Source organism: Lipotes vexillifer, unplaced genomic scaffold (genome assembly GCF_000442215.2).
Source record: "Lipotes vexillifer unplaced genomic scaffold, Lipotes_vexillifer_v1.1 scaffold1106, whole genome shotgun sequence".
Classification (NCBI taxonomy): Eukaryota; Metazoa; Chordata; class Mammalia; order Artiodactyla; family Lipotidae; genus Lipotes; species Lipotes vexillifer.
In genome coordinates, this window is record NW_006776601.1 from 891819 (window position 1) to 918206 (window position 26388).

Here is a 26388-nt window from a genome sequence, read left to right on the forward strand (position 1 = left end):
CCGCAGATACAGAGAAATAGTGTATAGTGAGGACCAGCTATAAATTATGCCCCAACTATAAGTTATGCTCAGATTGTATAGAGGGTTGGCACAGTTAATCTGACTGACTCCCATGTTGTTCAAGGTCAACAGTTCACATATTAACATAAACACAACTTTCAAATTCGGTATAACCTCATTTCCTGTACTGGACCTTATCCCACAAAATTGGCAAATTAAGTGATATTTCTCCAATGACATCCATCGATTTGGAGATATGCCCTTATAACTGATTACAGTAAAAATATTAAACATGCTGCAAACCTTTGCAACATATGTTCTGAATGTAATAAAATATTTTATTTAAAAATTAACTTCTTAAAATATTATCGTGCATGCTTAAGGGTGGTATGCACTTCAGTCATTAGAGTGTTAAAGTGTCTTCTCACATTTTAGAAGCTAAGGAGTGACTCTGAGGTGGCAGAAAACGAGCAAAGATGTTTGCTCATTGTAATTTTAACTATACAATTAACTGTGTTCGTGGAACAAACTCAGATTTACATGAAAAGGTTCACAAAAATAAAAAATCTGTTGTCGTTTGGAATTTCCCCCTGAACAACTGATCTTTATTGTGTGAGGTCAGAAAGGGCCCTCAGATTTCATGGCTTTAAATCTTTCAATCATTTTCTCTTGCTGATGCTTTGCTCCACTGCTAAAGGACTCTAGATTGCAGACGAAGATTATCACTAATGTTCAACCTTCTTCCCTCTGCTTTTCTGTTTATCAGTCTTTCTCAGTTCACTTCTATAGCTTCAGGTATCACTTCTATGCTGCTTCTTAATTAGTTACCATTTTGACTGTTCTCCCTACCTGATAGTTTTACTTGAATTTCCTGGTGTTCCAACAAAATCCAAACTTCCAGAACTCTTCTGTATCCTTATTTCCAAAGAGTTATCTCCATCTTGATGGTTACTCAGAAACTTAGTGACATTGCTCACTTCTCCTAGTCCTGACTATCAAAATCTTAACTATCTCCCAAAACTCACATTAAATGTCACCACACCAAAATACCCTTCCTGGATCTACCTGGTTCAAATAAATCTCCCATTTCCGATAAAAAATAGAATTTGGGTTGTACTACATTTAGAGTTCTTATCATATTGTTTGCCCTGTAAGTTCTCTGAAGGGTATGTATGGGTATAATCAAGTCTTAAATCTTTGCATGCCCTTCAACATTAAGCAGAGTACCTGTAGTCCTTAAATTATGTAATTCTCAAGATTTCAAAAGAAGTTTTACATTTATCAAATTATTTCTTTTGATTCTCACAGACTTGGTAGACAAGTGGCAAAGAAAAGTGAAGACTAGTGGGATAAAAGCACTTTTCTAAGAGTGAGGAGGTGAAGGAAATTCCTTGAAAAGAGTTAGTCTGACAAAGTTTGGTACTTTTTCCAATGTACATTACCTCATATATATAATAGGTTGCTGATAAAGAGTGATTTCAGTTGTGTCTGTTTATATCATAGAAGAAAAGTACAGTAGAGATAATACTTTAAACTGATTCAATAATATAGGAAATACAGTTTTGTAACCCAGCCATATGTGTATGCTAAATATGTATCAAAAATATTAACTGTCCAAACTAAAAAGTAGTCAATGGCTATGAGTAAATATTAACCAAGTGTTTCCTGTAATATAAGGAGAAACTTAAAACTTACTTGCAGAAGCATCCCAAAACTTTATCGATCCATCTGCATGACTAGATAAGAAATAAATTAGCATTAAGTATGGTAAATAAAAAATCATAATTGTTCTAAATGTATAAAAACTTGAATTACTATTAAAATTTGGTTTAAAAATACCATTTCAATGAAAACTAATGTATGCCAAACCATTTCTAAGCTTAAAACAATGGTTTGTTTTTTAAATACCACACAAGAATCTAAATTTTAGAAAAAGACAATAATTACTTAGATTTATTGTAAGAATATTTTATATGTAATAACAATGAAAACTGATCTGTGAAGAAAGAACAGTATAATTTTATATAAAATTGTTTACACTGAATAAAAAGAGACCTGAGTTAGATTACATTAAAATAATTTTGAAATGAATATCATAGCGAAATTAAAGTTCAGCATAAAAATATAAAAAGCAAATCCTTAACCCTATCTAGAGTTGTATTATTATTTGATAATAGGTATAATGGTAATTCTATAAGAAATTGTCTACAAATAATCATTTCCCCAATGACTAATGATGTTGAGCATCTTTTCATTAGCCATTTGTATACCTTTTTTTGAAAAAATCTATACAAATCCTTTGCCCACTTTTAAAAAATTGATATATTTATCTTTTTGTTTTTGAGCTGTAAGGGTTCTTTATATATCCTGAATACTAAACCCTTATCAGATATATGATTTTTTAAACTTTCTTCCATTCACTGTTACCTTTTCACCTGATAGTGAAGACCATTTTATCCTTTTTTTTCTTTGTTGCTTATGCTTTTTCCCCTTTTTCTTCAGCACATTTATTAAATGCATAATTGCATGAAGCCTGAGCTGTGTATGGGCCGTTAAAGGGTTGAGTGCATAGCTAAAACTAGGAAAACTGCTGCCCCTTTCTCATGTTGGCAGAGCAGCTACTGCTCATAGTTGGGCCAGTTCTATGGCCTGCAAACGAGTGGGTAAATATCCCACAGCAAGATTCTGCTGAACTGGAATGAAGCCAGGAGTGAGGGCACTGAGCCACCCTCCCAAGGAAGTGCTCTTAAAGCCTATTCTTCCTGGTGTCCAAGCTCTTTTGCTCTGAAGACAGATGGGGAGCTTACAGGCTCTCTTCTGGCTGGGATGAAGCAGGTAGATAATAGAAAAGAAAGCCAGAGAGACTGGGGAAGGGAGACAGGAGTTGCTTTTTATTGACTTGGTCATGGGTTCCATAGTGGAGCCCCTTTGTGTTTAGGAGCATTTTTCTGCTTCCTTTTTTTTTCCCTGAAAATTCTCCTGCTGCCTGAACTGCCATGCTAGTAATCCAGCATCCATTTCCTATAATTTCTATGTTTTGGTGTAATATCTAAGAGCCACAGCCACAATCATATTCAGGAAATATTATCCCTGTTTTCTTGAGTTTTATGGTCTTAGCTGTAAATTTACATCTTTGACCACATTTGAGTTAATTTTTATATATGCCATGAGGTAATAAGGGTCCAACTTTATTCTTTAGCATGTGGATATTCAATTCTCCCAACACCATTTGTTGATGAGATTATTGTTTGCCCCATTAAATAGGCTTGACACCATTGTGAAAAACCAATTAGTCATAGATGTATGGTTTTATTTCTGGACTCCCAATTCCATTCCATTAAATTATAAATCTAATCTTATGTCAGTACCACACTGTTTTGATTACTGTAGCTGTGTAGGTAATTTTAAAATTGAGAAGTGTTAAGTCCTTCAATTTTGGTCTATTTCAAGATGATTTTGGCTATTTTGGGTCACTTGCCATTTCATATGAATTTTAGGATAAACTTTTTTCATTTCTGCAAAAAGATCATTGGGATTTTGATTTGAATTGTAGTGAATCTGTATATCACTTTGAGATACTGCCATCTTAATAATATTGACTTCTAATTCATAAACATGGAATGATTCCACTTATTTGTGTATTATTTAATTTTTTTCAGCAAAGTTTTATAGTTTCTAGTGTACAAGCCTTTTCTCTCCTTGGTTAAATTTATTTATAAGTATTTTATTTTTTGATGCTATTGTAAATAAAATTGCTTTCTTAATTTTCTTTGCAGATTGTTCATTGTTAGTATATAGAAACACACTAACATATATATAAGATTATGTCATCTGCAAATAGATATAATTTTACTTCTTCCTTTCCATTGTGATGTCTTTTATTTAAAACTGCAACAACAGCAACACTCAGAAAACTAGGAGTAGAATAGAACTTCCTTAACCTGGTAAAGGGCATTTTTGCAAATGCCCTTTTATTTTTCTTGCAAATGCTCTTTTATTTTTCCTGCCTCACTCCTCTGGCTAGAATTTCTGGTTCAATATGAAACAGAAGTAGCAAAAGCAGAAATCTCTGTCTTGTTCCTGATCTCAGAGGGAAAGCTTTTAGTCTTTCAACATTGAATATGACGTTACCTGTGGGTTTTGCAAAAATGCCCTTTACCAGGTTAAGGAAGTTCCATTCTGCTTCTAGTTTTCTGCATGTTGCTGTTGTTGCAGTTTTAAATCGTGAAAGTGTTTAATTTTGTCAAATGCTTTTTTATGCATGAGATGACTATGTGTTTTTTCCCTTTTATTCTATTAGTGTGGGTATTACATTGATTTTTGTATGTTGAAACACTCTTGTATTCCTAGGATAAGTCCCACTTGATCACGGTTTATAATCCTTTTAATACGCTGTAGGATTCAGTTTGCCAATATTTTGTTTAGTATACTTGAATCTATATTTATAAGGAATATTGTTGCAGTTTTCTTTTCATTCAGTGTCTTTGTCTAGTTTGGTATTAGAATGATGCCTCAGATAATGAGTTAGGACGTTTTTCCCTTCTATTTTTTGGAAAAGTTTGAAAAGCATTTCGTGTTATCTATTTAAATGACTGGTAGAATTCATCACAAAGCCATCTGGTCCTGGTCTTTCCTTTGATGGAAGGTTTCAATTACTGATTTAATCTCTTTACTTGTTATAAAGCTGTTCAGATTATCTATTTCTTCTTGAGTCAGTTTTGATAGTTTGTGCATTTCTCAGAATTTATTCATTCATTTAGGTTAATTTGTTGGCATAGAATTGTTCACAGTATTCTCTTATAATCCTTTTTATTTTTGTAAGATTGACAGTATTATACTCATTTTTCATTGTGATTTTAATAATTGTCCCTCCTTTTTTTTTCTTGAGTCACTCTAACTAAAGTTTTGTCAATTCTGTTGAACTTTTCAAAGAACAAACTTTTGGTTTCACTGAATTCCTTTATTGCTTTTCTATTCTCTGTTTTGTTTATCTCTGCTCGAATTTTTATTATTTCTTATATCTGCTGGTATCAGTTTTTCTTCTAGTTCCTCAAGGTGTAAAGATAGGTTATTGAACTTTCTTCTTCCTTTAATGTAGGTGATTACAGCTATAAATTCCCCTATGAGTACTGTTTTTGCTACATCTCCATGCTATTATTTTTCTTTTTATTTATATCAAAATATTTTCTAATTTCCCTTGTGATTTCTCATTTGGTCTGTTGGTTGTTTAAGAGTGTGTTGCTTGATTTCCATATATTTATGATTGTTCCATTTTGTTTCTTCTGTGTTTCTTGACAATCTTGTACATACCTTTAGCAACTTTATTTCCATAAACCAACTTTGGCTTTGTAAATCTTTGCTATTGTACATTTTCTTTCTATTTCATTAATTTTTGTTCTTAACAGTATTATTTTCCTTTTTACTTTTGGGGGAATAATTTTTTATCCTTTTTAACTTCTTAAGATATATAATTAGATCATTAAATTTTAGTCTTCTTATTAACATGCATGGGTATAAGCTTATATTAACTTATATAAACATATAACATGGGTATAAGCTTACCTCTAAACATAGATTTAGATTTATCCACGTTATGATATATTTTAGTTTCACTATCTTTCTGTTTGTGATATATTAAAATTTTATATTGTGATTTGCTTATTAACCAGTAAGCTAGTTGGGAATAGACTGCTTAATTTTGAAAACTTGTGAATGTTCTTTATATATTTTTGTCATGCATTCCTAGTTTAATTCCCCTGTGGTCACAGAACATGTTATATATGATTACAATCCTGTGACATCTATTGGCACTTTTATTATGGTCCTGCATATGGTCAATTTTGGTCTGTGTCTCATGTGCACTTGAAAAGAATGTACATTCTTGAACTGTAGAGTGTAATGTTTTAAATATGTCAGTTAAGTCAGACTTATTAATCATGCTGTTCAAAACTTTCTTTATTGTTATGGATTTTTCCTTTAATTTTAAAATCAGTTGCAGAGAGAGGTTTGTTATATTTTCTTCCACTTATTGCAGAATTGTCTATTTCTTTGTATATTTTGGGGCCCTGAACTCAAAATTCTTATGGATTCATCCTTTTATTATTTTAAAATAGTCCCTTTTACATTTGATAATGCTTCTTGCTTTAAAGTTTACTGTGGTAGGCAGAATTCTAAAATATTCCCCAAGATTCCTGCCTTCTGGATAATCCTGTATATTCTCTGGGACTGTGATATAATAGAGAATATATCACTCCCATTATAGTTATATTATGTTGACTTTAAGAAAAGGATACTATTTGGGTGAACCTATCACATGAAACCTATAAATACAGATCTAGAGGTCAAAGATGAAAGAATTTTGAAATTTGAAGCATGAGAAGTACTGGATGCATTGTTACTGGCTTGAAGTAAGAAGGAGCCACGTGGCAAGAAATGCAGGCAGGCTTAGGTAGCTAACATGCTCTCCCCCCATGACACCTAGCAAGGAAATTGAGAGCTCAGTCCCACAACCACAAGGAACTAAATTTTTCTAATAAAAACAATGAGTTTGGAAGCAGATTTTCTCTCAGAACCTCCAGATGACAACTCAGCCTTTTTAACCCCTTGATTTCAGTCTTATGGTACACTGAGCAAATACTGAATCATACAGTGCCAGATGTCTGACCTATATAGAGCTGTGAGTTAATAAATGAGTTTTCAGCTGTTAAGTTTGTGGTGATTTGTTATGCAGCAATGGAAAACTACTGATATAAGTAGAGATGTACCAAAATTTTAAATTGTTCATGTTACAATTTTTCATGTATTTACTTCAAATTTTTAGCATACATATACTTAATGTGTCTCATAAGTGATTTAGAATTTTTTTTTATTTAGACTGTCTTTGCTTATGATTACAGAATTCAGTCAAATTATATTTAGTATAATTACTGATACACTGGAATTTAAATCTGCCAACCTCACAATTATATTCTATTTGTCTAACCAATTCTGTCTTCTTTCTCTCTCTTTTCTGTCCTTTTAAGGATTAATCACATTTTAAAATATTACTCTATTTTATTAGTTTTTGAGTATTATATTCTTGCACTATTATTTTAGTGGCTAACACAGATATTACAAAACTGACCCTTAAATTGTTGATCCTTCAGCTGTTAATTTTACACAAAGTAAGAATGTTAAATATTTTATCTCTATTTTCCTTTCTCCCACATTTTGTGCTAGCATTATGATATATTTTCATTCTACATCACAATATTATTAAAAATTATTGACATTTTAATACTTATACCAAAACATAATATTATTGCTATTTATTTAGACTTATTCTTGCATTTACCTTTTTCTGCTGTTATTATTTAATTTCTGCATTTCTATTATTCTATCTGGTATTGTTTTCCTTCTCTTTAAAGCATTCACTTTAATTCTCTCTACATTTGTTTGAAAAAAAATTTGCCTTTATAGTTGAATATTTTTGCTAAGTATGAAATTCTATATTAGCATTTTTCCCAGTAGTATAGAGATTTTATACCAATACCTTCTCTTTTCACCATTTCTGTTAAAATATCAACTCTCAATCTTATTACTGTTTGTTTTATTGCAAAGTGTCCACCTTGGCCGCTTTCGAGAATTTTTTCATTACCCTTTGTTTTCATCAGTTTTACTACAATCTGTGTAGATGGTTTTCCTTTTATTTACTCTTTTAGGTTTTAGCACATTTTGAATTTGTGTTCTCAATGGAAAAAATCTGAGCCATTATCATTCAATAATTTATTCTGCTTTATTCTCTCTCTCCTTTCTGTTTGTGTCTCCAGTTATATACATGTTCAAACTTCTTCACCAAGTATCATATATCTCTTATGCTTTTCTTTTTTCTTTGTGATTCCATCTAGATATTTTCTACCCACTAACTTCCAGTTTAAGAAACCTTTTTTCAGCTGTCACTACATGCTGTTAAGCCAATTTATTTAGTTCTTATTTTCAGTTATGGTAACTTTTAGTTACATATTGATTTTTTTTATTGTGGTAAAAAAACACATAACATAAAATTTACTATGTTAACCATTTTTAAGTGTATAATACAATAGTATTAACGATATGAACATTGTTGTGCAGCAAATCTCTAGAATTTTTTCATCTAGAAAAATTGAACTCCACATCCATTGAACAACTCCCTTTTCCCCTCTCTCCTGAGCAACCATCATCCTTTCTGTCTTCTGTCTTTATGAATTTGTCTATTCTAAGTACCTGATATAAGTGGAATCATGCAGTATTTGTCTTTTTGAGACTGGCTTATTTCACTTAGCATAATTTCCTTCTGGTTCATCCATGTAATAGAAAGATTTCCTTCTTTTCTAAGGCTAAACTAAATAGTATTCCATTGTATACAACGCATTTAAGAAACCCATTCATTTTTTTTTTTTTTTTTTTTTTTGCCGTATGTGGGCCTCTCACTGCTGTGGCCTCTCCCATTGTGGAGCACAGGCTCCGGACAAGCAGGCTCAACGGCCATGGCTCACGGGCCCAGCCGCTCCACGGCATGTGGGATCCTCCCAGACCGGGGCACGAACCCGTATCCCCTGCATCGGCAGGCGGACTCTCAACCACTGCGCCACCAGGGAAGCCCCCATTCATTTTTTGATGGACGTTTATGTTGCTTCCACCTATTGGATACTGTGAATAAATGCTGCAATAAACATGGATGTGCAATAAACATGGAACACCTTTGACACCCTGTTTTCAATTCTTTTGAATACGTGCCTAGAAATGGGATTGCTGGATTATATGGTAATTCTAATTTTAATTTTTTGAGGAAACTCCATATCGTTTTCCATAGCAGCTACCTCAGTTTACATTTCAACCAACAGTGAACAAAGGTTTCGATTTCTCCACATCTTCACCAACACTTATTTTCTTGTTGGTGCTGCATAGTGCTATCTTAACAGTTGTAAAGTGATATCTCATTGTGGATTTGACTTGCATTTCCCTGATGAGTAGTGATGTTGAACATCTTTTCATATGCTTATAAGCCAATTGTGTATCTTTGGAGAAATACCTAATTCAAGTCCTTTGCCCACTTTAATTGAATTGTATGTTTTTGTTGTTGAGTTACAGGAATTCTTTATATAGTTTGGATATTAACCCCTTAGCAGATATATGGTTTGAAAATAACTTCTCTGACTCTGTAGGATGTCTTTTCACTCTGTTGATTGTTCCCTTTGTTTCACAGAAGGTTTTAAGTTGACGTAGTCCCATTTGTCTATTTTTGGTTTTGTTGCCTGTGTTTTTGGTGTCACAACTAAGAAATAATTGCCAAATCCAGTGTCATGAAATATTTCCCATTTTCTTTTTGGTGTTCTTTAGTTTCAGGTCTTAGATTTAGGGGTTTTTGTTTTCAGTTGATTTTGTGTATGGTATATGGTGAAGGTCCAATTTCATTCTTTCACATGTGCAAATAATGTTTTACCAACATCATTTGTTGAAGAGGCTATCCTTTCCCCTTTGTATAGCCTTGGTATCTTTATCAAAGATTTGACCATATTGGTGATGGTTTATTTATAAGTTCTTTATTCTGTTTCAGTGGTCAATATCTCTGTCTTTATGTGAGTACCATACTGTTTTGATTACTTTGTAATATTTTTGATTAGCATTAGCTTTGTATCATGTTTTGAAATCAGGAAGTGTAAGGACTCCAGCTTTATGTTGAATCAAGTTGTGTGAGTGGGTATCCTTCCTTTGTTTCTGATCTTAGAGGGAAAACTTTTAGTTACTCACGATTGAATATGATGTTAGCTATGTGCTTTTCACACATGACCTTAATTATTTTGTGGTAATTTCCTTCTATTACTAGATTGTTGAATGTTTTTATCATTAAAAAGTGTTGAATTTTGTCAAATGCTTTTTCTGCTTCATCTGAGATGTTCATGTGGTTTTTGTCCTTCATTTTGTTGGTGTGGTATATCACACTGATTGATTTTCATGTTGAACCATCCTTGCATCCTAAGGATATATCCCACTTGTTTATGATCATTTTAATGTGTAGTTGAATTTGTTTTGCTCATATTTTGTTGAGGATTTTTGCAATAATAGTCACTAGGAATATTGCTCTGTAGTTTTCTTTTCTGGTAGTATCTTTGTGTGATTTTGACATCATGTAATGCTGGTCTCATACAATGAGTTTGGAAGTGTTCCCTCTTCAATTTTTTGAGGAGTTTAAAAAGAACTACTGAGACTCTTTCCAAGATGGCGGAGGAGTAAGACGCAGAGATCACCTTCCTCCCCACAGATACACCAGAAATACATCTACACGTGGAGTAACTCCTACAGAACACCTACTGAACGCTGGCAGGAGACCTCAGACCTCCCAAAAGGCAAGAAACTCCCCACGTACCTGGGTAGGGCAAGAGAAAAAAGAATAAACAGAGACAAAAGGATAAGGACGGTACCTGCACCAGTGGGAGGGAGCCGTGAAGGAGGAAAGCTCTCCACACACTAGGAGCCCCTTCGCGGGCAGAGATTGCGGGAGGCGGAGCGGGGAGCTTCGGAGCCGCGGAGGACAGCACAGCAACAGGGGCGCGGAGGGCAAAGCGGAGAGATTCCCGCACAGAGGATCGGCGCCGACCGGCGCTCACCAGCCCGAGAGGCTCGTGTGCTCACCCGCCGGGGGCGGGCGGGGCTGCGAGCTGAGGCTCGGTTTCGGTTTCGGTCGGAGCTCAGGGAGAGGACTGGGGTTGGCGGCTTGAACATAGCCCGAAGGGGTAAGTGCGCCACGGCTAGCCGGGAGGGAGTCCGGGGAAAAGTCTGGACCTACCCAAGAGGCAAGAGACCTTTTCTTGCCTCTGTGTTTCCTGGGGCGCGAGGAGAGGGGTTTTAAAAGCGCTGCCTAAAGGAGCTCCAGAAACGGGCGGGAGCCGCGGCTAAAAGCTCGGAAACCAGAGACGGGCGGGAGACGCTAAGGCTGCTGCTGCCGCCACCAAGGGGCCTGTGTGCGAGCACAGGTCACGGCCCCCACCCCTCTTCCGGGGAGCCTGTGCAGCCCGCCACTGCCAGGTTCCCGGGACCCAGGGACAATTTCTCAGGGAGAACACACGGCGGGCCTCAGGCTGCTGCAACGTCACGCCGGACACTACATAATGATTAAGGGATCGATCCAAGAAGAAGATATAACAATTGTAAATATTTATGCACCCAACATAGGAGCACCTCAATACATAAGGCAAAAACTAGCAGCCATAAAAGGGGAAATCGACAGTAACACATTCATAGTAGGGGACTTCAACACCCCACTTTCACCAATGGACAGATCATCCAAAATGAAAATAAATAAGGAAACACAAGCTTTAAATGATACATTAAACAGGATGGACTTAATTGATATTTATAGGACACTCCATCCAAAAACAACAGAATACACATTTTTCTCAAGTGCTCATGGAACATTCTCCAGGATAGATCATATCTTGGGTCACAAATCAAGCCTTGGTAAATTTAAGAAAATTGAAATTATATCAAGTATCTTTTCCGACCACAACGCCATGAGATTAGATATCAATTATAGGAAAAGAGCAGTAAAAAATACAAACACATGGAGGCTAAACAATACACTACTTAGTAACGAAGTGATCACTGAAGAAATCAAAGAGGAAATTAAAAAATACCTAGAAACAAATGACAATGGAGATACAACGACCCAAAACCTATGGGATGCAGCAAAAGCAGTTCTAAGAGGGAAGTTTATAGCAATACAAGCCCACCTTAAGAAGCAGGAAACATCTCGAATAAACAACCTAACCTTGCACCTCAAGCAATTAGAGAAAGAAGAACAAAAAAACCCCAGAGTTAGCAGAAGGAAAGAAATCATAAAAATCAGATCAGAAATAAATGAAAAAGAAATGAAGGAAACAATAGCAAAGATCAATAAAACTAAAAGCTGGTTCTTTGAGAAGATTAACAAAATTGATAAACCATTAGCCAGACTCATCAAGAAAATAAGGGAGAAGACTCAAATCAATAGAATCAGAAATGAAAAAGGAGAAGTAACAACTGACACTGCAGAAATACAAAAAATCATGAGGGATTACTACAAGCAACTCTATGCCAATAAAATGGACAATCTGGAAGAAATGGACAAATTCTTAGAAATGCACAAACTGCCAAGACTGAATCAGGAAGAAATAGAAAATATGAACAGACCAATCACAAACACTGAAATTGAAACTGTGATTAAAAATCTTCCAACAAACAAAAGCCCAGGACCAGATGGCTTCACAGGCGAATTCTATCAAACATTTAGAGAAGAGCTAACACCTATTCTTCTCAAACTCTTCCAAAATATAGCAGAGGGAGGAACACTCCCAAACTCATTCTACGAGGCCACCATCACCTTGATACCAAAACCAGACAAGGATGTCACAAAGAAAGAAAACTACAGGCCAATATCACTGATGAACATAGATGCAAAAATCCTCAACAAAATACTAGCAAACAGAATCCAACAGCACATTAAAAGGATCATACACCATGATCAAGTGGGGTTTATTCCAGGAATGCAAGGATTCTTCAATATACGCAAATCTATCAATGTGATTAACCATATTAACAAATTGAAGGAGAAAAACCATATGATCATCTCAATAGATGCAGAGAAAGCTTTTGACAAAATTCAACACCCATTTATGATAAAAACCCTGCAGAAAGTAGGTGTAGAGGGAACTTTCCTCAATATAATAAAGGCCGTATATGACAAGCCCACAGCCAACATCATCCTCAATGGCGAAAAACTGAAAGCATTTCCACTAAGGTCAGGAACAAGACAAGGTTGCCCACTCTCACCACTCTTATTCAACATAGTTTTGGAAGTTTTAGCCACAGCAATCAGAGAAGAAAAGGAAATAAAAGGAATCCAAATCGGAAAAGAAGAAGTAAAGCTGTCACTGTTTGCAGATGACATGATACTATACATAGAGAATCCTAAAGATGCTACCAGAAAACTACTAGAGCTAATCAATGAATTTGGTAAAGTAGCAGGATACAAAATTAATGCACAGAAATCTCTGGCATTCCTATATACTAATGATGAAAAATCTGAAAGTGAAATCAAGAAAACACTCCCATTTACCATTGCAACAAAAAGAATAAAATATCTAGGAATAAACCTACCTAAGGAGACAAAAGACCTGTATGCAGAAAATTATAAGACACTGATGAAAGAAATTAAAGATGATACAAACAGATGGAGAGATATACCATGTTCTTGGATTGGAAGAATCAACATTGTGAAAATGACTCTACTTCCCAAAGCAATCTATAGATTCAATGCAATCCCTATCAAACTACCACTGGCATTTTTCACAGAACTAGAACAAAAAATTTCACAATTTGTATGGAAACACAAAAGACCCCGAATAGCCAAAGCAATCTTGAGAACAAAAAATGGAGCTGGAGGAATCAGGCTGCCTGACTTCAGACTATACTACAAAGCTACAGTAATCAAGACAGTATGGTACTGGCACAAAAACAGAAAGATAGATCAATGGAATAGGATAGAAAGCCCAGAGATAAACCCATGCACATATGGTCACCTTATCTTTGATAAAGGTGGCAGGAATATACAGTGGAGAAAGGACAGCCTCTTCAATAAGTGGTGCTGGGAAAATTGGATAGGTACATGTAAAAGTATGAGATTAGATCACTCCCTAACACCATACACAAAAATAAGCTCAAAATGGATTAAAGACCTAAATGTAAGGCCAGAAACTATCAAACTCTTAGAGGAAAACATAGGCAGAACACTCTATGACATAAATCACAGCAAGATCCTTCTTGACCCATCTCCTAGAGTAATGGAGATAAAAACAAAAATAAACAAATGGGACCTAATGAAACTTCAAAGCTTTTGCACAGCAAAGGAAACCATAAACAAGACCAAAAGACAGCCCTCAGAATGGGAGAAAATATTTGCAAATGAATCAACTGACAAAGGATTAATCTCTAAAATTTACAGGCAGCTCATGCAGCTCAATAACAAAAAAATAAACAACCCAATCCAAAAATGGGCAGAAGACCTAAATAGACATTTCTCCAAAGAAGATATACAGACTGCCAACAAACACATGAAAGAATGCTCAACATCATTAATCATTAGAGAAATGCAAATCAAAACTACAATGAGATATCATCTCACACCAGTCAGAATGGCCATCATCAAAAAATCTAGAAACAATAAATGCTGGAGAGGGTGTGGAGAAAAGGGAACACTCTTGCACTGCTGGTGGGAATGTGAATTGGTTCAGCCACTATGGAGAACAGTATGGAGGTTCCTTAAAAAACTACAAATAGAACTACCATATGACCCAGCAATCCCACTACTAGGTATATACCCTGAGGAAACCAGAATTCAGAAAGAGTCATGTACCAAAATGTTCATTGCAGCTCTATTTACAATAGCCCGGAGATGGAAACAACCTAAGTGCCCGCCGTCGGATGAATGGATAAAGAAGATGTGGCACATATATACAATGGAATATTACTCAGCCATAAAAAGAAACGAAATTGAGCTATTTGTAATGAGGTGGATAGATCTAGAGTCTGTCATACGGAGTGAAGTAAGTCAGAAAGAGAAGGACAAATACCGTATGCTAACACATATATATGGAATTTAAGAAAAAAAAATGTTATGAAGAACCTAGGGGTAAAACAGGAATAAAGACAGAGACCTACTGGAGAACAGACTTGAGGATATGGGGAGGGGGAAGGGTGAGGTGTGTTAGGGCGAGAGAGAGACATGGACATATATATACTAACAAACGTAAGGTAGATAGCCAGTGGGAAGCAGCCGCATGGCACAGGGAAACCGGCTCGGTTCTTTGTGGCTGTCTGGAGGGGTGGGATAGGGAGGGTGGGAGGGAGGGAGACAAAGAGGGAAGAGATATGGGAACATATATATATGTATAACTGACTCACTCTGTTATAAAGCAGAAACTAACACACCATTGTAAAGCAATTATACCCCAATAAAGATGTTAAAAAAAATAAAAAAATAAAAAATAAATAAAAAAATAAAAAATAAATAAAAAGAACTACTGTTAATTCTTTAAATGTTAGGTAGAATTCTCCAGTTAAGTCCTCTACTTCTGGGCTTTTCTTTGTTGGGAGATTTTTTTATTACTGATTCAATGTTCTTACTGATTATAGGTCTGTCAGATTTTTAAATTTCTTCATTATTCAGTCTTGGTCAGTTGTATGTTTCCAGAAATTTATCCATTTCTTTTAAGTTATCCATTTTGTTGGCATATAATTCTTGAGAGTAGTCTCTTATGAACCTTTTTTATTTCTGTGGCATCAGCTGTAATGTCTCCTTTTTCATTTCTGATATTTGTTGAGTCTTTTCTTTTTTTCTTAGTCTAGCTAAGAGTTTCTCAATTTTGTTGATCTTTAAAAATCTCAGTTTTTAATATTTTCTATTGTTTTTCTACCCTCTATTTTGTTTTTATTTCTGTTCTAATCTTTGTTATTTCCTTCCTTCTGCTAAATTTGGATTTAGTTTTTTCTAATCCCTTGAGGTGTACAGTTAAATTGTTGATTTTAGATCTTTTTTTAATGTTGGCATTTACTACTATAAACTTCTTAGAGGTTTACTTGTAAACCTCTTAGTTGTGCTTTTGTTGCATCCCATAAGTTTGATATGTTGTCTTCTTTATCATTTTTCTCAAGACATTTTCCAACTTCCTTGTGATTTCTTTAACCCATTGGTTGTTCAAGAGGGTATTGCTTAATTTCCACATATTTTGTGGATTTTCCAGTATTCCTTTTGCTATTCATTTCTAATTTCATATCACTGTGGTTGTAAAAAAAGTACTTGTTATTATTTCAATCTTCTTAAAAATTTTAAGACTTGTTTTATGGCCTAACATGTGATCTATCCTGGAGAATGTTTCACGTGTACTTGAGGAGAATGTATATTCTGCTGTTGTTGGGTAGAGTGTGCTGTACATGGCTATGAGGTCCAATTGTTCTATACTGTTTTTCAAGTCTTCTGTTCCTTATTGAACTTCTGTCTGGGTGCTCTATTCATTATTGAAAGTGGGGTATTGAAAACTACTACTTTTGCACTATTTCCTATCTCTCCCTTCAATTCTGTCAGTGTTTGCTTTATATATTTGGGCGCTATGTTGTTAGGTGAATATACATTTATAATTTTTATTTCTTTCTGGTGAATTGACTATCTTATCATCATATATTACCCTTCTTTGTCTTTTTGACAATTTTTGGCTTAAAGTCTATTTTGTCTGATAAAAGTATGCTCACCCCGATGTCTTTTTTTGTTAGAAATTGTATGCAATATCTTTACCCATCCTTTCATTTCAGGCTATGTACACCCTTATATCTAAAGTCAGTTTCCTGTAGACAGCATATAGTTGGATCTTGTTTCTTTTTCCATTCTTCCACTCTGTGTCTTTTGATTTGGGAGTTTAATTCATTTATCTTTAAAGAAATGATAGTATAGGACTTACAACTGCCATTTAAAAGTTGTTTTATGCTTATATTGTATTTATTTTGCCCCTTGTTTCCTTTCTTGCTGCCCTCCTTTTGTTTCATTGATTTTTTAGAGTGACATGCTTTGATTTGTTTCTCACTTTCTTTTGTTCATATTCTATAGGTATTTTCTTTGCAGTTACCTTGTGTATTATGTAAAACATCTTATAGTTATACTGATCTATTTTAAAGTGACAATTTAACTTCAGCTGCATACAAAAACCCTACTCCTTAAGTGGGCTACACTGACTTGCCCATTCCAATACCATGTAGAGCAGACACTGATGTCTTCCCAAAGGCAAAGGGACTAAAGACTGGAAGCAACTCTCACCAATGTACCCAGCAGCCCTTGGGCTTAAACCTGGTCTAAACTTAGAATCACCTGGAGTTAAAATAACATGGATACTCCCACCCAGATCAATAGACAGACTCTGTGGGGAGGGCACATGTGATGTAATTTCTAAATACTCATCATGTAATACTAGTAGGAAACTGCATGGGAACCACGTAGTAAACATTTCTTCTCATTCTTTAAAGTGCATACAAATTTGGAGGGAATCAGGGCCCCACTCTAAGTTATGATTCTCCTGTGGGGCTCATGAAATGGCACCTTTAACAAGTTTTCTTATTGGTGCAGATATTACTCCCTCAGGCCCGTATTCAGTAGCACTGAGCTAGAGATATCAGGCATAGCACACCTGAGACCACTGAGTAGTTTTTCCTGAGCCTGTTTCCTAGTGGCTGAGCTCCTCCTGGAATAGGTGTGGCCTTGTTGTTGCCTAGGGTAGATGCTGCTGGGTTAGTGGAAATCACATGGTGTATTTAAGGTTTAGGGTTGTGTGAGGGGTCGCCCTTAGAAATCTACCCCAAAATACCCTTAGTCCTCAGGGCCTTTAGCCCCCTCTCCTCTCAGGGCCCACTTGACCCACAGGAATCCCCAGGGGCAATGCATGACCACCTGTCCTCAGGTAAGCTGAGCTCCATACCCCATAAGATCCAGAGCATGAAGTTGTTTACATCACAGATCTGTTTGAAAATAAACCAACAGTTTCAGTGGAGCGTGGATTAATATTTTGTGTTGGAAATGGACAGAAGCCTTTGAAAATGATGCCATGAATGCATATTTGAGGATTAACAACGGAAGATGTGATCTATGTTAAGTAATACAGCACATTATAACTGAAAAAAACACTACTCCTTTCTCTCTCCCCTCACTTTAATGTTAATGATGCTGTAAATTATCAATAAATCTCTTTATATTTTGTAACCATTAACACAGTTTTATAGTTATAGTTTTTATTTTTACATCTTTATTGGAGTATAATTGCTTTACAATGGTGTGCTAGTTTCTGCTTTATAACAAAGTGAATCAGTTATACATATACATATGTTCCAATATCTCTTCCCTCTTGTGTCTCCCTCCCTCCCTCCCACCCTCCCTATCCCACCCCTCCAGACAGCCACAAAGAACCGAGCCGGTTTCCCTGTGCCATGCGGCTGCTTCCCACTGGCTATCTACCTTAAGTTTGTTAGTATATATATGTCCATGTCTCTCTCTCGCCCTATCACACCTCACCCTTCCCCCTCCCCATATCCTCAAGTCTGTTCTCCAGTAGGTCTCTGTCTTTATTCCTGTTTTACCCCTAGGTTCTTCATAACATTTTTTTTTCTTAAATTCCATATATATGTGTTAGCATACGGTATTTGTCCTTCTCTTTCTGACTTACTTCACTCTGTATGACAGACTCTAGATCTATCCACCTCATTACAAATAGCTCAATTTCGTTTCTTTTTATGGCTGAGTAATATTCCATTGTATATATGTGCCACATCTTCTTTATCCATTCATCCGACGACGGGCACTTAGGTTGTTTCCATCTCCGGGCTATTGTAAATAGAGCTGCAATGAACATTTTGGTACATGACTCTTTCTGAATTCTGGTTTCCTCAGGGTATATACCTAGTAGTGGGATTGCTGGGTCATATGGTAGTTCTATTTGTAGTTTTTTAAGGAACCTCCATACTGTTCTCCATAGTGGCTGAACCAATTCACATTCCCACCAGCAGTGCAAGAGTGTTCCCTTTTCTCCACACCCTCTCCAGCATTTATTGTTTCTAGATTTTTTGATGATGGCCATTCTGACTGGTGTGAGATGATATCTCATTGTAGTTTTGATTTGCATTTCTCTAATGATTAATGATGTTGAGCATTCTTTCATGTGTTTGTTGGCAGTCTGTATATCTTCTTTGGAGAAATGTCTATTTAGGTCTTCTGCCCATTTTTGGATTGGGTTGTTTATTTTTTTGTTATTGAGCTGCATGAGCTGCCTGTAAATTTTAGAGATTAATCCTTTGTCAGTTGATTCATTTGCAAATATTTTCTCCCATTCTGAGGGCTGTCTTTTGGTCTTGTTTATGGTTTCCTTTGCTGTGCAAAAGCTTTGAAGTTTCATTAGGTCCCATTTGTTTATTTTTGTTTTTATCTCCATTACTCTAGGAGATGGGTCAAGAAGGATCTTGCTGTGATTTATGTCATAGAGTGTTCTGCCTATGTTTTCCTCTAAGAGTTTGATAGTTTCTGGCCTTACATTTAGGTCTTTAATCCATTTTGAGCTTATTTTTGTGTATGGTGTTAGGGAGTGATCTAATCTCATACTTTTACATGTACCTATCCAATTTTCCCAGCACCACTTATTGAAGAGGCTGTCCTTTCTCCACTGTATATTCCTGCCACCTTTATCAAAGATAAGGTGACCATATGTGCATGGGTTTATCTCTGGGCTTTCTATCCTATTCCATTGATCTATCTTTCTGTTTTTGTGCCAGTACCATACTGTCTTGATTACTGTAGCTTTGTAGTATAGTCTGAAGTCAGGCAGCCTGATTCCTCCAGCTCCATTTTTTGTTCTCAAGATTGCTTTGGCTATTCGGGGTCTTTTGTGTTTCCATACAAATTGTGAAATTTTTTGTTCTAGTTCTGTGAAAAATGCCAGTGGTAGTTTGATAGGGATTGCATTGAATCTATAGATTGCTTTGGGAAGTAGAGTCATTTTCACAATGTTGATTCTTCCAATCCAAGAACATGGTATATCTCTCCATCTGTTTGTATCATCTTTAATTTCTTTCATCAGTGTCTTATAATTTTCTGCATACAGGTCTTTTGTCTCCTTAGGTAGGTTTATTCCTAGATATTTTATTCTTTTTGTTGCAATGGTAAATGGGAGTGTTTTCTTGATTTCACTTTCAGATTTTTCATCATTAGTATATAGGAATGCCAGAGATTTCTGTGCATTAATTTTGTATCCTGCTACTTTACCAAATTCATTGATTAGCTCTAGTAGTTTTCTGGTAGCATCTTTAGGATTCTCTATGTATAGTATCATGTCATCTGCAAACAGTGACAGCTTTACTTCTTCTTTTCCGATTTGGATTCCTTTTATTTCCTTTTCTTCTCTGATTGCTGTGGCTAAAACTTCCAAAACTATGTTGAATAAGAGTGGTGAGAGTGGGCAACCTTGTCTTGTTCCTGACCTTAGTGGAAATGCTTTCAGTTTTTCGCCATTGAGGATGATGTTGGCTGTGGGCTTGTCATATACGGCCTTTATTATATTGAGGAAAGTTCCCTCTACACCTACTTTCTGCAGGGTTTTTATCATAAATGGGTGTTGAATTTTGTCAAAAGCTTTCTCTGCATCTATTGAGATGATCATATGGTTTTTCTCCTTCAATTTGTTAATATGGTTAATCACATTGATAGATTTGCGTATATTGAAGAATCCTTGCATTCCTGGAATAAACCCCACTTGATCATGGTGTATGATCCTTTTAATGTGCTGTTGGATTCTGTTTGCTAGTATTTTGTTGAGGATTTTTGCATCTATGTTCATCAGTGATATTGGCCTGTAGTTTTCTTTCTTTGTGACATCCTTGTCTGGTTTTGGTATCAAGGTGATGGTGGCCTCGTAGAATGAGTTTGGGAGTGTTCCTCCCTCTGCTATATTTTGGAAGAGTTTGAGAAGAATAGGTGTTAGCTCTTCTCTAAATGTTTGATAGAATTCGCCTGTGAAGCCATCTGGTCCTGGGCTTTTGTTTGTTGGAAGATTTTTAATCACAGTTTCAATTTCAGTGTTTGTGATTGGTCTGTTCATATTTTCTATTTCTTCCTGATTCAGTCTTGGCAGTTTGTGCATTTCTAAGAATTTGTCCATTTCTTCCAGATTGTCCATTTTATTGGCATAGAGTTGCTTGTAGTAATCCCTCATGATTTTTTGTATTTCTGCAGTGTCAGTTGTTACTTCTCCTTTTTCATTTCTGATTCTATTGATTTGAGTCTTCTCCCTTATTTTCTTGATGAGTCTGGCTAATGGTTTATCAATTTTGTTAATCTTCTCAAAGAACCAGCTTTTAGTTTTATTGATCTTTGCTATTGTTTCCTTCATTTCTTTTTCATTTATTTCTGATCTGATTTTTATGATTTCTTTCCTTCTGCTAACTCTGGGGTTTTTTTGTTCTTCTTTCTCTAATTGCTTGAGGTGCAAGGTTAGGTTGTTTATTCGAGATGTTTCCTGCTTCTTAAGGTGGGCTTGTATTGCTATAAACTTCCCTCTTAGAACTGCTTTTGCTGCATCCCATAGGTTTTGGGTCGTTGTATCTCCATTGTCATTTGTTTCTAGGTATTTTTTAATTTCCTCTTTGATTTCTTCAGTGATCACTTCGTTACTAAGTAGTGTATTGTTTAGCCTCCATGTGTTTGTATTTTTTACTGCTCTTTTCCTATAATTGATATCTAATCTCATGGCGTTGTGGTCGGAAAAGATACTTGATATAATTTCAATTTTCTTAAATTTACCAAGGCTTGATTTGTGACCCAAGATATGATCTATCCTGGAGAATGTTCCATGAGCACTTGAGAAAAATGTGTATTCTGTTGTTTTTGGATGGAGTGTCCTATAAATATCAATTAAGTCCATCCTGTTTAATGTATCATTTAAAGCTTGTGTTTCCTTATTTATTTTCATTTTGGATGATCTGTCCATTGGTGAAAGTGGGGTGTTGAAGTCCCCTACTATGAATGTGTTACTGTCGATTTCCCCTTTTATGGCTGCTAGTTTTTGCCTTATGTATTGAGGTGCTCCTATGTTGGGTGCATAAATATTTACAATTGTTATATCTTCTTCTTGGATCGATCCCTTAATCATTATGTAGTGTCCTTCTTTGTCTCTTCTGATAGTCCTTATTTTAAAGTCTATTTTGTCTGATATGAGAATTGCTACTCCAGCTTTCTTTTGGTTTCCATTTGCATGGAATATCTTTTTCCATCCCCTTACTTTCAGTCTGTATGTGTCTCTAGGTCTGAAGTGGGTCTCTTGTAGACAGCATATATATGGGTCTTGTTTTTGTATCCATTCAGCCAATCTGTGTCTTTTGGTGGGAGCATTTAGTCCATTTACATTTAAGGTAATTATCGATATGTATGTTCCTATTCCCATTTTCTAAATTGTTTTGGGTTCGTTATTATAGGACTTTTCCTTCTCTTGTGTTTTTGTCTAGAGAAGTTCCTTTAGCATTTGTTGTAAAGCTGGTTTGGTGGTGCTGAACTCTCTCAGCTTTTGCTTGTCTGTAAAGGTTTTAATTTCTCCATCAAATCTGAATGAGATCCTTGCTGGGTAGAGTAATCTTGGTTGCAGGTTTTTCTCCTTCATCACTTTCAGTATGTCCTGCCACTCCCTTCTGGCTTGTAGAGTTTCTGCTGAGAGATCAGCTGTTAACCTTATGGGGATTCCCTTGTGTGTTATTTGTTGTTTTTCCCTTGCTGCTTTTAATATGCTTTCTTTGTATTTAGTTTTTGACAGTTTGATTAATATGTGTCTTGGCGTATTTCTCCTTGAATTTATCCTGTATGGGACTCTCTGTGCTTCCTGGACTTGATTAACGGGCTGTCCTTTCTCCACTGTATATTCCTGCCACCTTTATCAAAGATAAGGTGACCATATGTGCATGGGTTTATCTCTGGGCTTTCTATCCTATTCCATTGATCTATCTTTCTGTTTTTGTGCCAGTACCATACTGTCTTGATTACTGTAGCTTTGTAGTATAGTCTGAAGTCAGGCAGCCTGATTCCTCCAGCTCCATTTTTTGTTCTCAAGATTGCTTTGGCTATTCGGGGTCTTTTGTGTTTCCATACAAATTGTGAAATTTTTTGTTCTAGTTCTGTGAAAAATGCCAGTGGTAGTTTGATAGGGATTGCATTGAATCTATAGATTGCTTTGGGTAGTAGAGTCATTTTCACAATGTTGATTCTTCCAATCCAAGAACATGGTATATCTCTCCATCTGTTTGTATCATCTTTAATTTCTTTCATCAGTGTCTTATAATTTTCTGCATACAGGTCTTTTGTCTCCTTAGGTAGGTTTATTCCTAGATATTTTATTCTTTTTGTTGCAGTGGTAAATGGGAGTGTTTTCTTGATTTCACTTTCAGATTTTTCATCATTAGTATATAGGAATGCCAGAGATTTCTGTGCATTAATTTTGTATCCTGCTACTTTACCAAATTCATTGATTAGCTCTAGTAGTTTTCTGGTAGCATCTTTAGGATTCTCTATGTATAGTATCATGTCATCTGCAAACAGTGACAGCTTTACTTCTTCTTTTCCGATTTGGATTCCTTTTATTTCCTTTTCTTCTCTGATTGCTGTGGCTAAAACTTCCAAAACTATGTTGAATAAGAGTGGTGAGAGTGGACACCCTTGTCTTGTTCCTGATCTTAGTGGAAATGCGTTCAGTTTCTCACCATTAAGGACGATGTTGGCTGTGGGTTAGTCATATATGGCTTTATTATATTGAGGAAAAATCCCTCTATGCCTACTTTCTGCAGGGTTTTAGTCATAAATAGGTGTTTATTTTTCTCAAAAGCTTTCTCTGCATCTATTGAGATAATCATGGTTTTTCTCCTTCAATTTGTTAATATGGTGCATCACGTTGATTGATTTGCATATATCAAAGAATCCTTGCATTCCTGGAATAAACCCCACTTGATCATGGTGTATGGTCCTTTTAATGTGCTGTTGGATTCTGTTTGCTAGTATTTTGTTGAGGATTTTTGCCTCTATGTTCATCAGTGATATTGGCCTGTAGTTTTCTTTCTTTGTGATGTCCTTGTCTGGTTTTGGTATCAGGGTGATGGTGGCCTCGTGGAATGAGTTTGGGAGTGTTCCTCCCTCTGTTATATTTTGGAGGAGTTTTAGAAGGATAGGTGTTAGCTCTTCTCTAAATGTTTGATAGAATTCGCCTGTGAAGCCATCTGGTCCTGGGCTTTTGTTTGTTGGAAGATTTTTAATCACAGTTTCAATTTCAGTGCTTTTGATTGGTCTGTTCATATTTTCCATTTCTTCCTGATTCAGTCTTGGCAGGTTATGCATTTCTAAGAATTTGTCCATTTCTTCCAGGTTGTCCATTTTACTGGCAGAGAGTTGCTTGTAGTAATCTCTCATGATCCTTTGTATTTCTGCAGTGTCAGTTGTCACTTCTCCTTTTTCATTTCTAATTCTATTGATTTGAGTCTTCTCCCTTTTTTTCTTGATGAGTCTGGCTAATGGTTTATCAATTTTGTTTATCTTCTCAAAGAACCAGCTTTTAGTTTTATTGATCTTTGCTATTGTTTCCTTCATTTCTTTTTCATTTATTTCTGATCTGATTTTTATGATTTCTTTCCTTCTGCTAACTCTGGGGTTTTTTTGTTCTTCTTTCTCTAATTGCTTGAGGTGCAAGGTTAGGTTGTTTATTCGAGATGTTTCCTGCTTCTTAAGGTGGGCTTGTATTGCTATAAACTTCCCTCTTAGAACTGCTTTTGCTTCATCCCATAGGGTTTGAGTCGTTGTGTCTCCATTGTCATTTGTTTCTAGGTATTTTTTGATTTCCTCTTTGATTTCATCAGTAATCACTTCGTTATTAAGTAGTGTATTGTTTAGCCTCCATGTGTTTGTATTTTTTACAGATCTTTTCCTGTAATCGATATCTAATCTCATAGCGTTGTGGTCGGAAAAGATACTTGATACAATTTCAGTTTTCTTAAATTTACCAAGGCTTGATTTGTGACCCAAGATATGATCTATCTTGGAGAATGTTCCATGAGCACTTGAGGAAAATGTGCATTCTGTTGTTTTTGGATGGAATGTCCTAAAAATATCAATTAAGTCCATCTTGTTTAATGTATCATTTAAAGCTTGTGCTTCCTTATTTATTTTCATTTTGGATGATCTGTCCGTTGGTGAAAGTGGGGTGTTAAGGTCCCCTACTATGAATGTGTTACTGTCAATTTCTCCTTTTATGGCTGTTAGTTTTTGCCTTATGTACTGAGGTGCTCCTATATTGGGTGCATAAAGATTTACAGTTGTTATATCTTCTTCTTGGATCGGTCATTATGTAGTGTCCTTCTTTGTCTCTTCTAATTGTCTTTATTTTAAACTCTATTTTGTCTGATATGAGAATTGCTACTCCAGCTTTCTTTTGGTTTCCATTTGCATGGAATATCTTTTTCCATCCCGTCACTTTGAGTCTGTATGTATCTCTAGGTGTGAAGTGGGTCTCTTGTAGACAGCATATAAATGGGTCTTGTTTTTGTATCCATTCAGCCAGTCTGTGTCTTTTTTTTTTTTTTTTTGCAGTAGCGGAGCACAGGCTCCGGAGGCGCAGGCTCAGCGGCCATGGCTTATGGGCCCAGCCGCTCCACGCCACATGGGATCTTCCTGGACCGGGGCATGAACCTGTGTCCCCTGCATCAGCAGGTGGACTCTCAACTACTGCACTACCAAGGAAGCCCCAGTCTGTGTCTTTTGGTGGGAGCATTTAATCCATTTACATTTAAGGTAATTATCGATATGTATGTTCCTATTCCCATTTTCTTAATTGTTTTGGGTTTGTTATTGTAGGTCTTTTCCTTCTCTTGTGTTTCTTGCCTAGAGAAGGTCCTTTAGCATTTGTTGTAAAGATGGTTTGGTGGTGCTGAACTCTCTCAGCTTTTGCTTGTCTGTAAAGGTTTTAATTTCTCCATCAAATCTGAATGAGATCCTTGCTGGGTAGAGTAATATTGGTTGTAGGTTTTTCTCCTTCATCACTTTAAATATGTCCTGCCAGTCCCTTCTGGCTTGCAGAGTTTCTGCTGAAAGATCAGCTGTTAACCTTATGGGGATTCCCTTGTGTCTTATTTTTCCCTTGCTGCGTTTGATATGTTTTCTTTGTATTTAATTTTTGACAGTTTGATTAATATGTGTCTTGGCGTGTTTCTCCTTGGATTTATCCTGTATGGGACTCTCTGTGCTTCCTGGACTTGATTAACTATTTCCTTTCCCATATTAGGGAAGTTTTCAACTATAATCTCTTCAAATATTTTCTCAGTCCCTTTCTTTTTCTCTTCTTCTTCTGGAACCCCTATAATTCGATTGTTGGTGCGTTTAATGTTGTCCCAGAGGTCTCTGAGACTGTCCTTAGTTCTTTTCATTCTTTTTTCTTTATTCTGCTCTGCAGTAGTTATTTCCACTATTTTATCTTCCAGGTCACTGATCTGTTCTGCCTCAGTTATTCTGCTATTGATCCCATCTAGTGTATTTTTAATTTCATTTATTGTGTTGTTCATCATTGCTTGTTTCATCTTTAGTTATTCTAGGTCCTTGTTAAATGTTTCTTGCATTTTTTCTATTCTATTTTGAAGATTTTGGATCATGTTTACTATCATTATTCTGAATTGTTTTTCAGGTAGACTGCCTATTTTTTCCTCTTCATTTGTTAGGTCTGGTGCATTTTTATCTTGCTCCTTCATCTGCTGTGTGTTTTTCTGTCTTCTCATTTTGCTTATCTTACTGTG

The 26388-nt window shown here is 35.9% G+C and overlaps 1 protein-coding gene across 1 annotated transcript in view; it reads right to left on the reverse strand.

Annotated features, from left to right (window-relative positions):
* The window catches only part of STXBP5L (syntaxin binding protein 5L), a 401935-nt gene that overhangs the window by 146286 nt on the left and 229261 nt on the right, over positions 1-26388 (reverse strand). The window contains exon 14 of the mRNA XM_007450522.1: positions 1696-1736. Coding sequence (XP_007450584.1) covers positions 1696-1736 — 41 coding nt within the window. The remainder of the gene's footprint in view (positions 1-1695; positions 1737-26388) is intronic.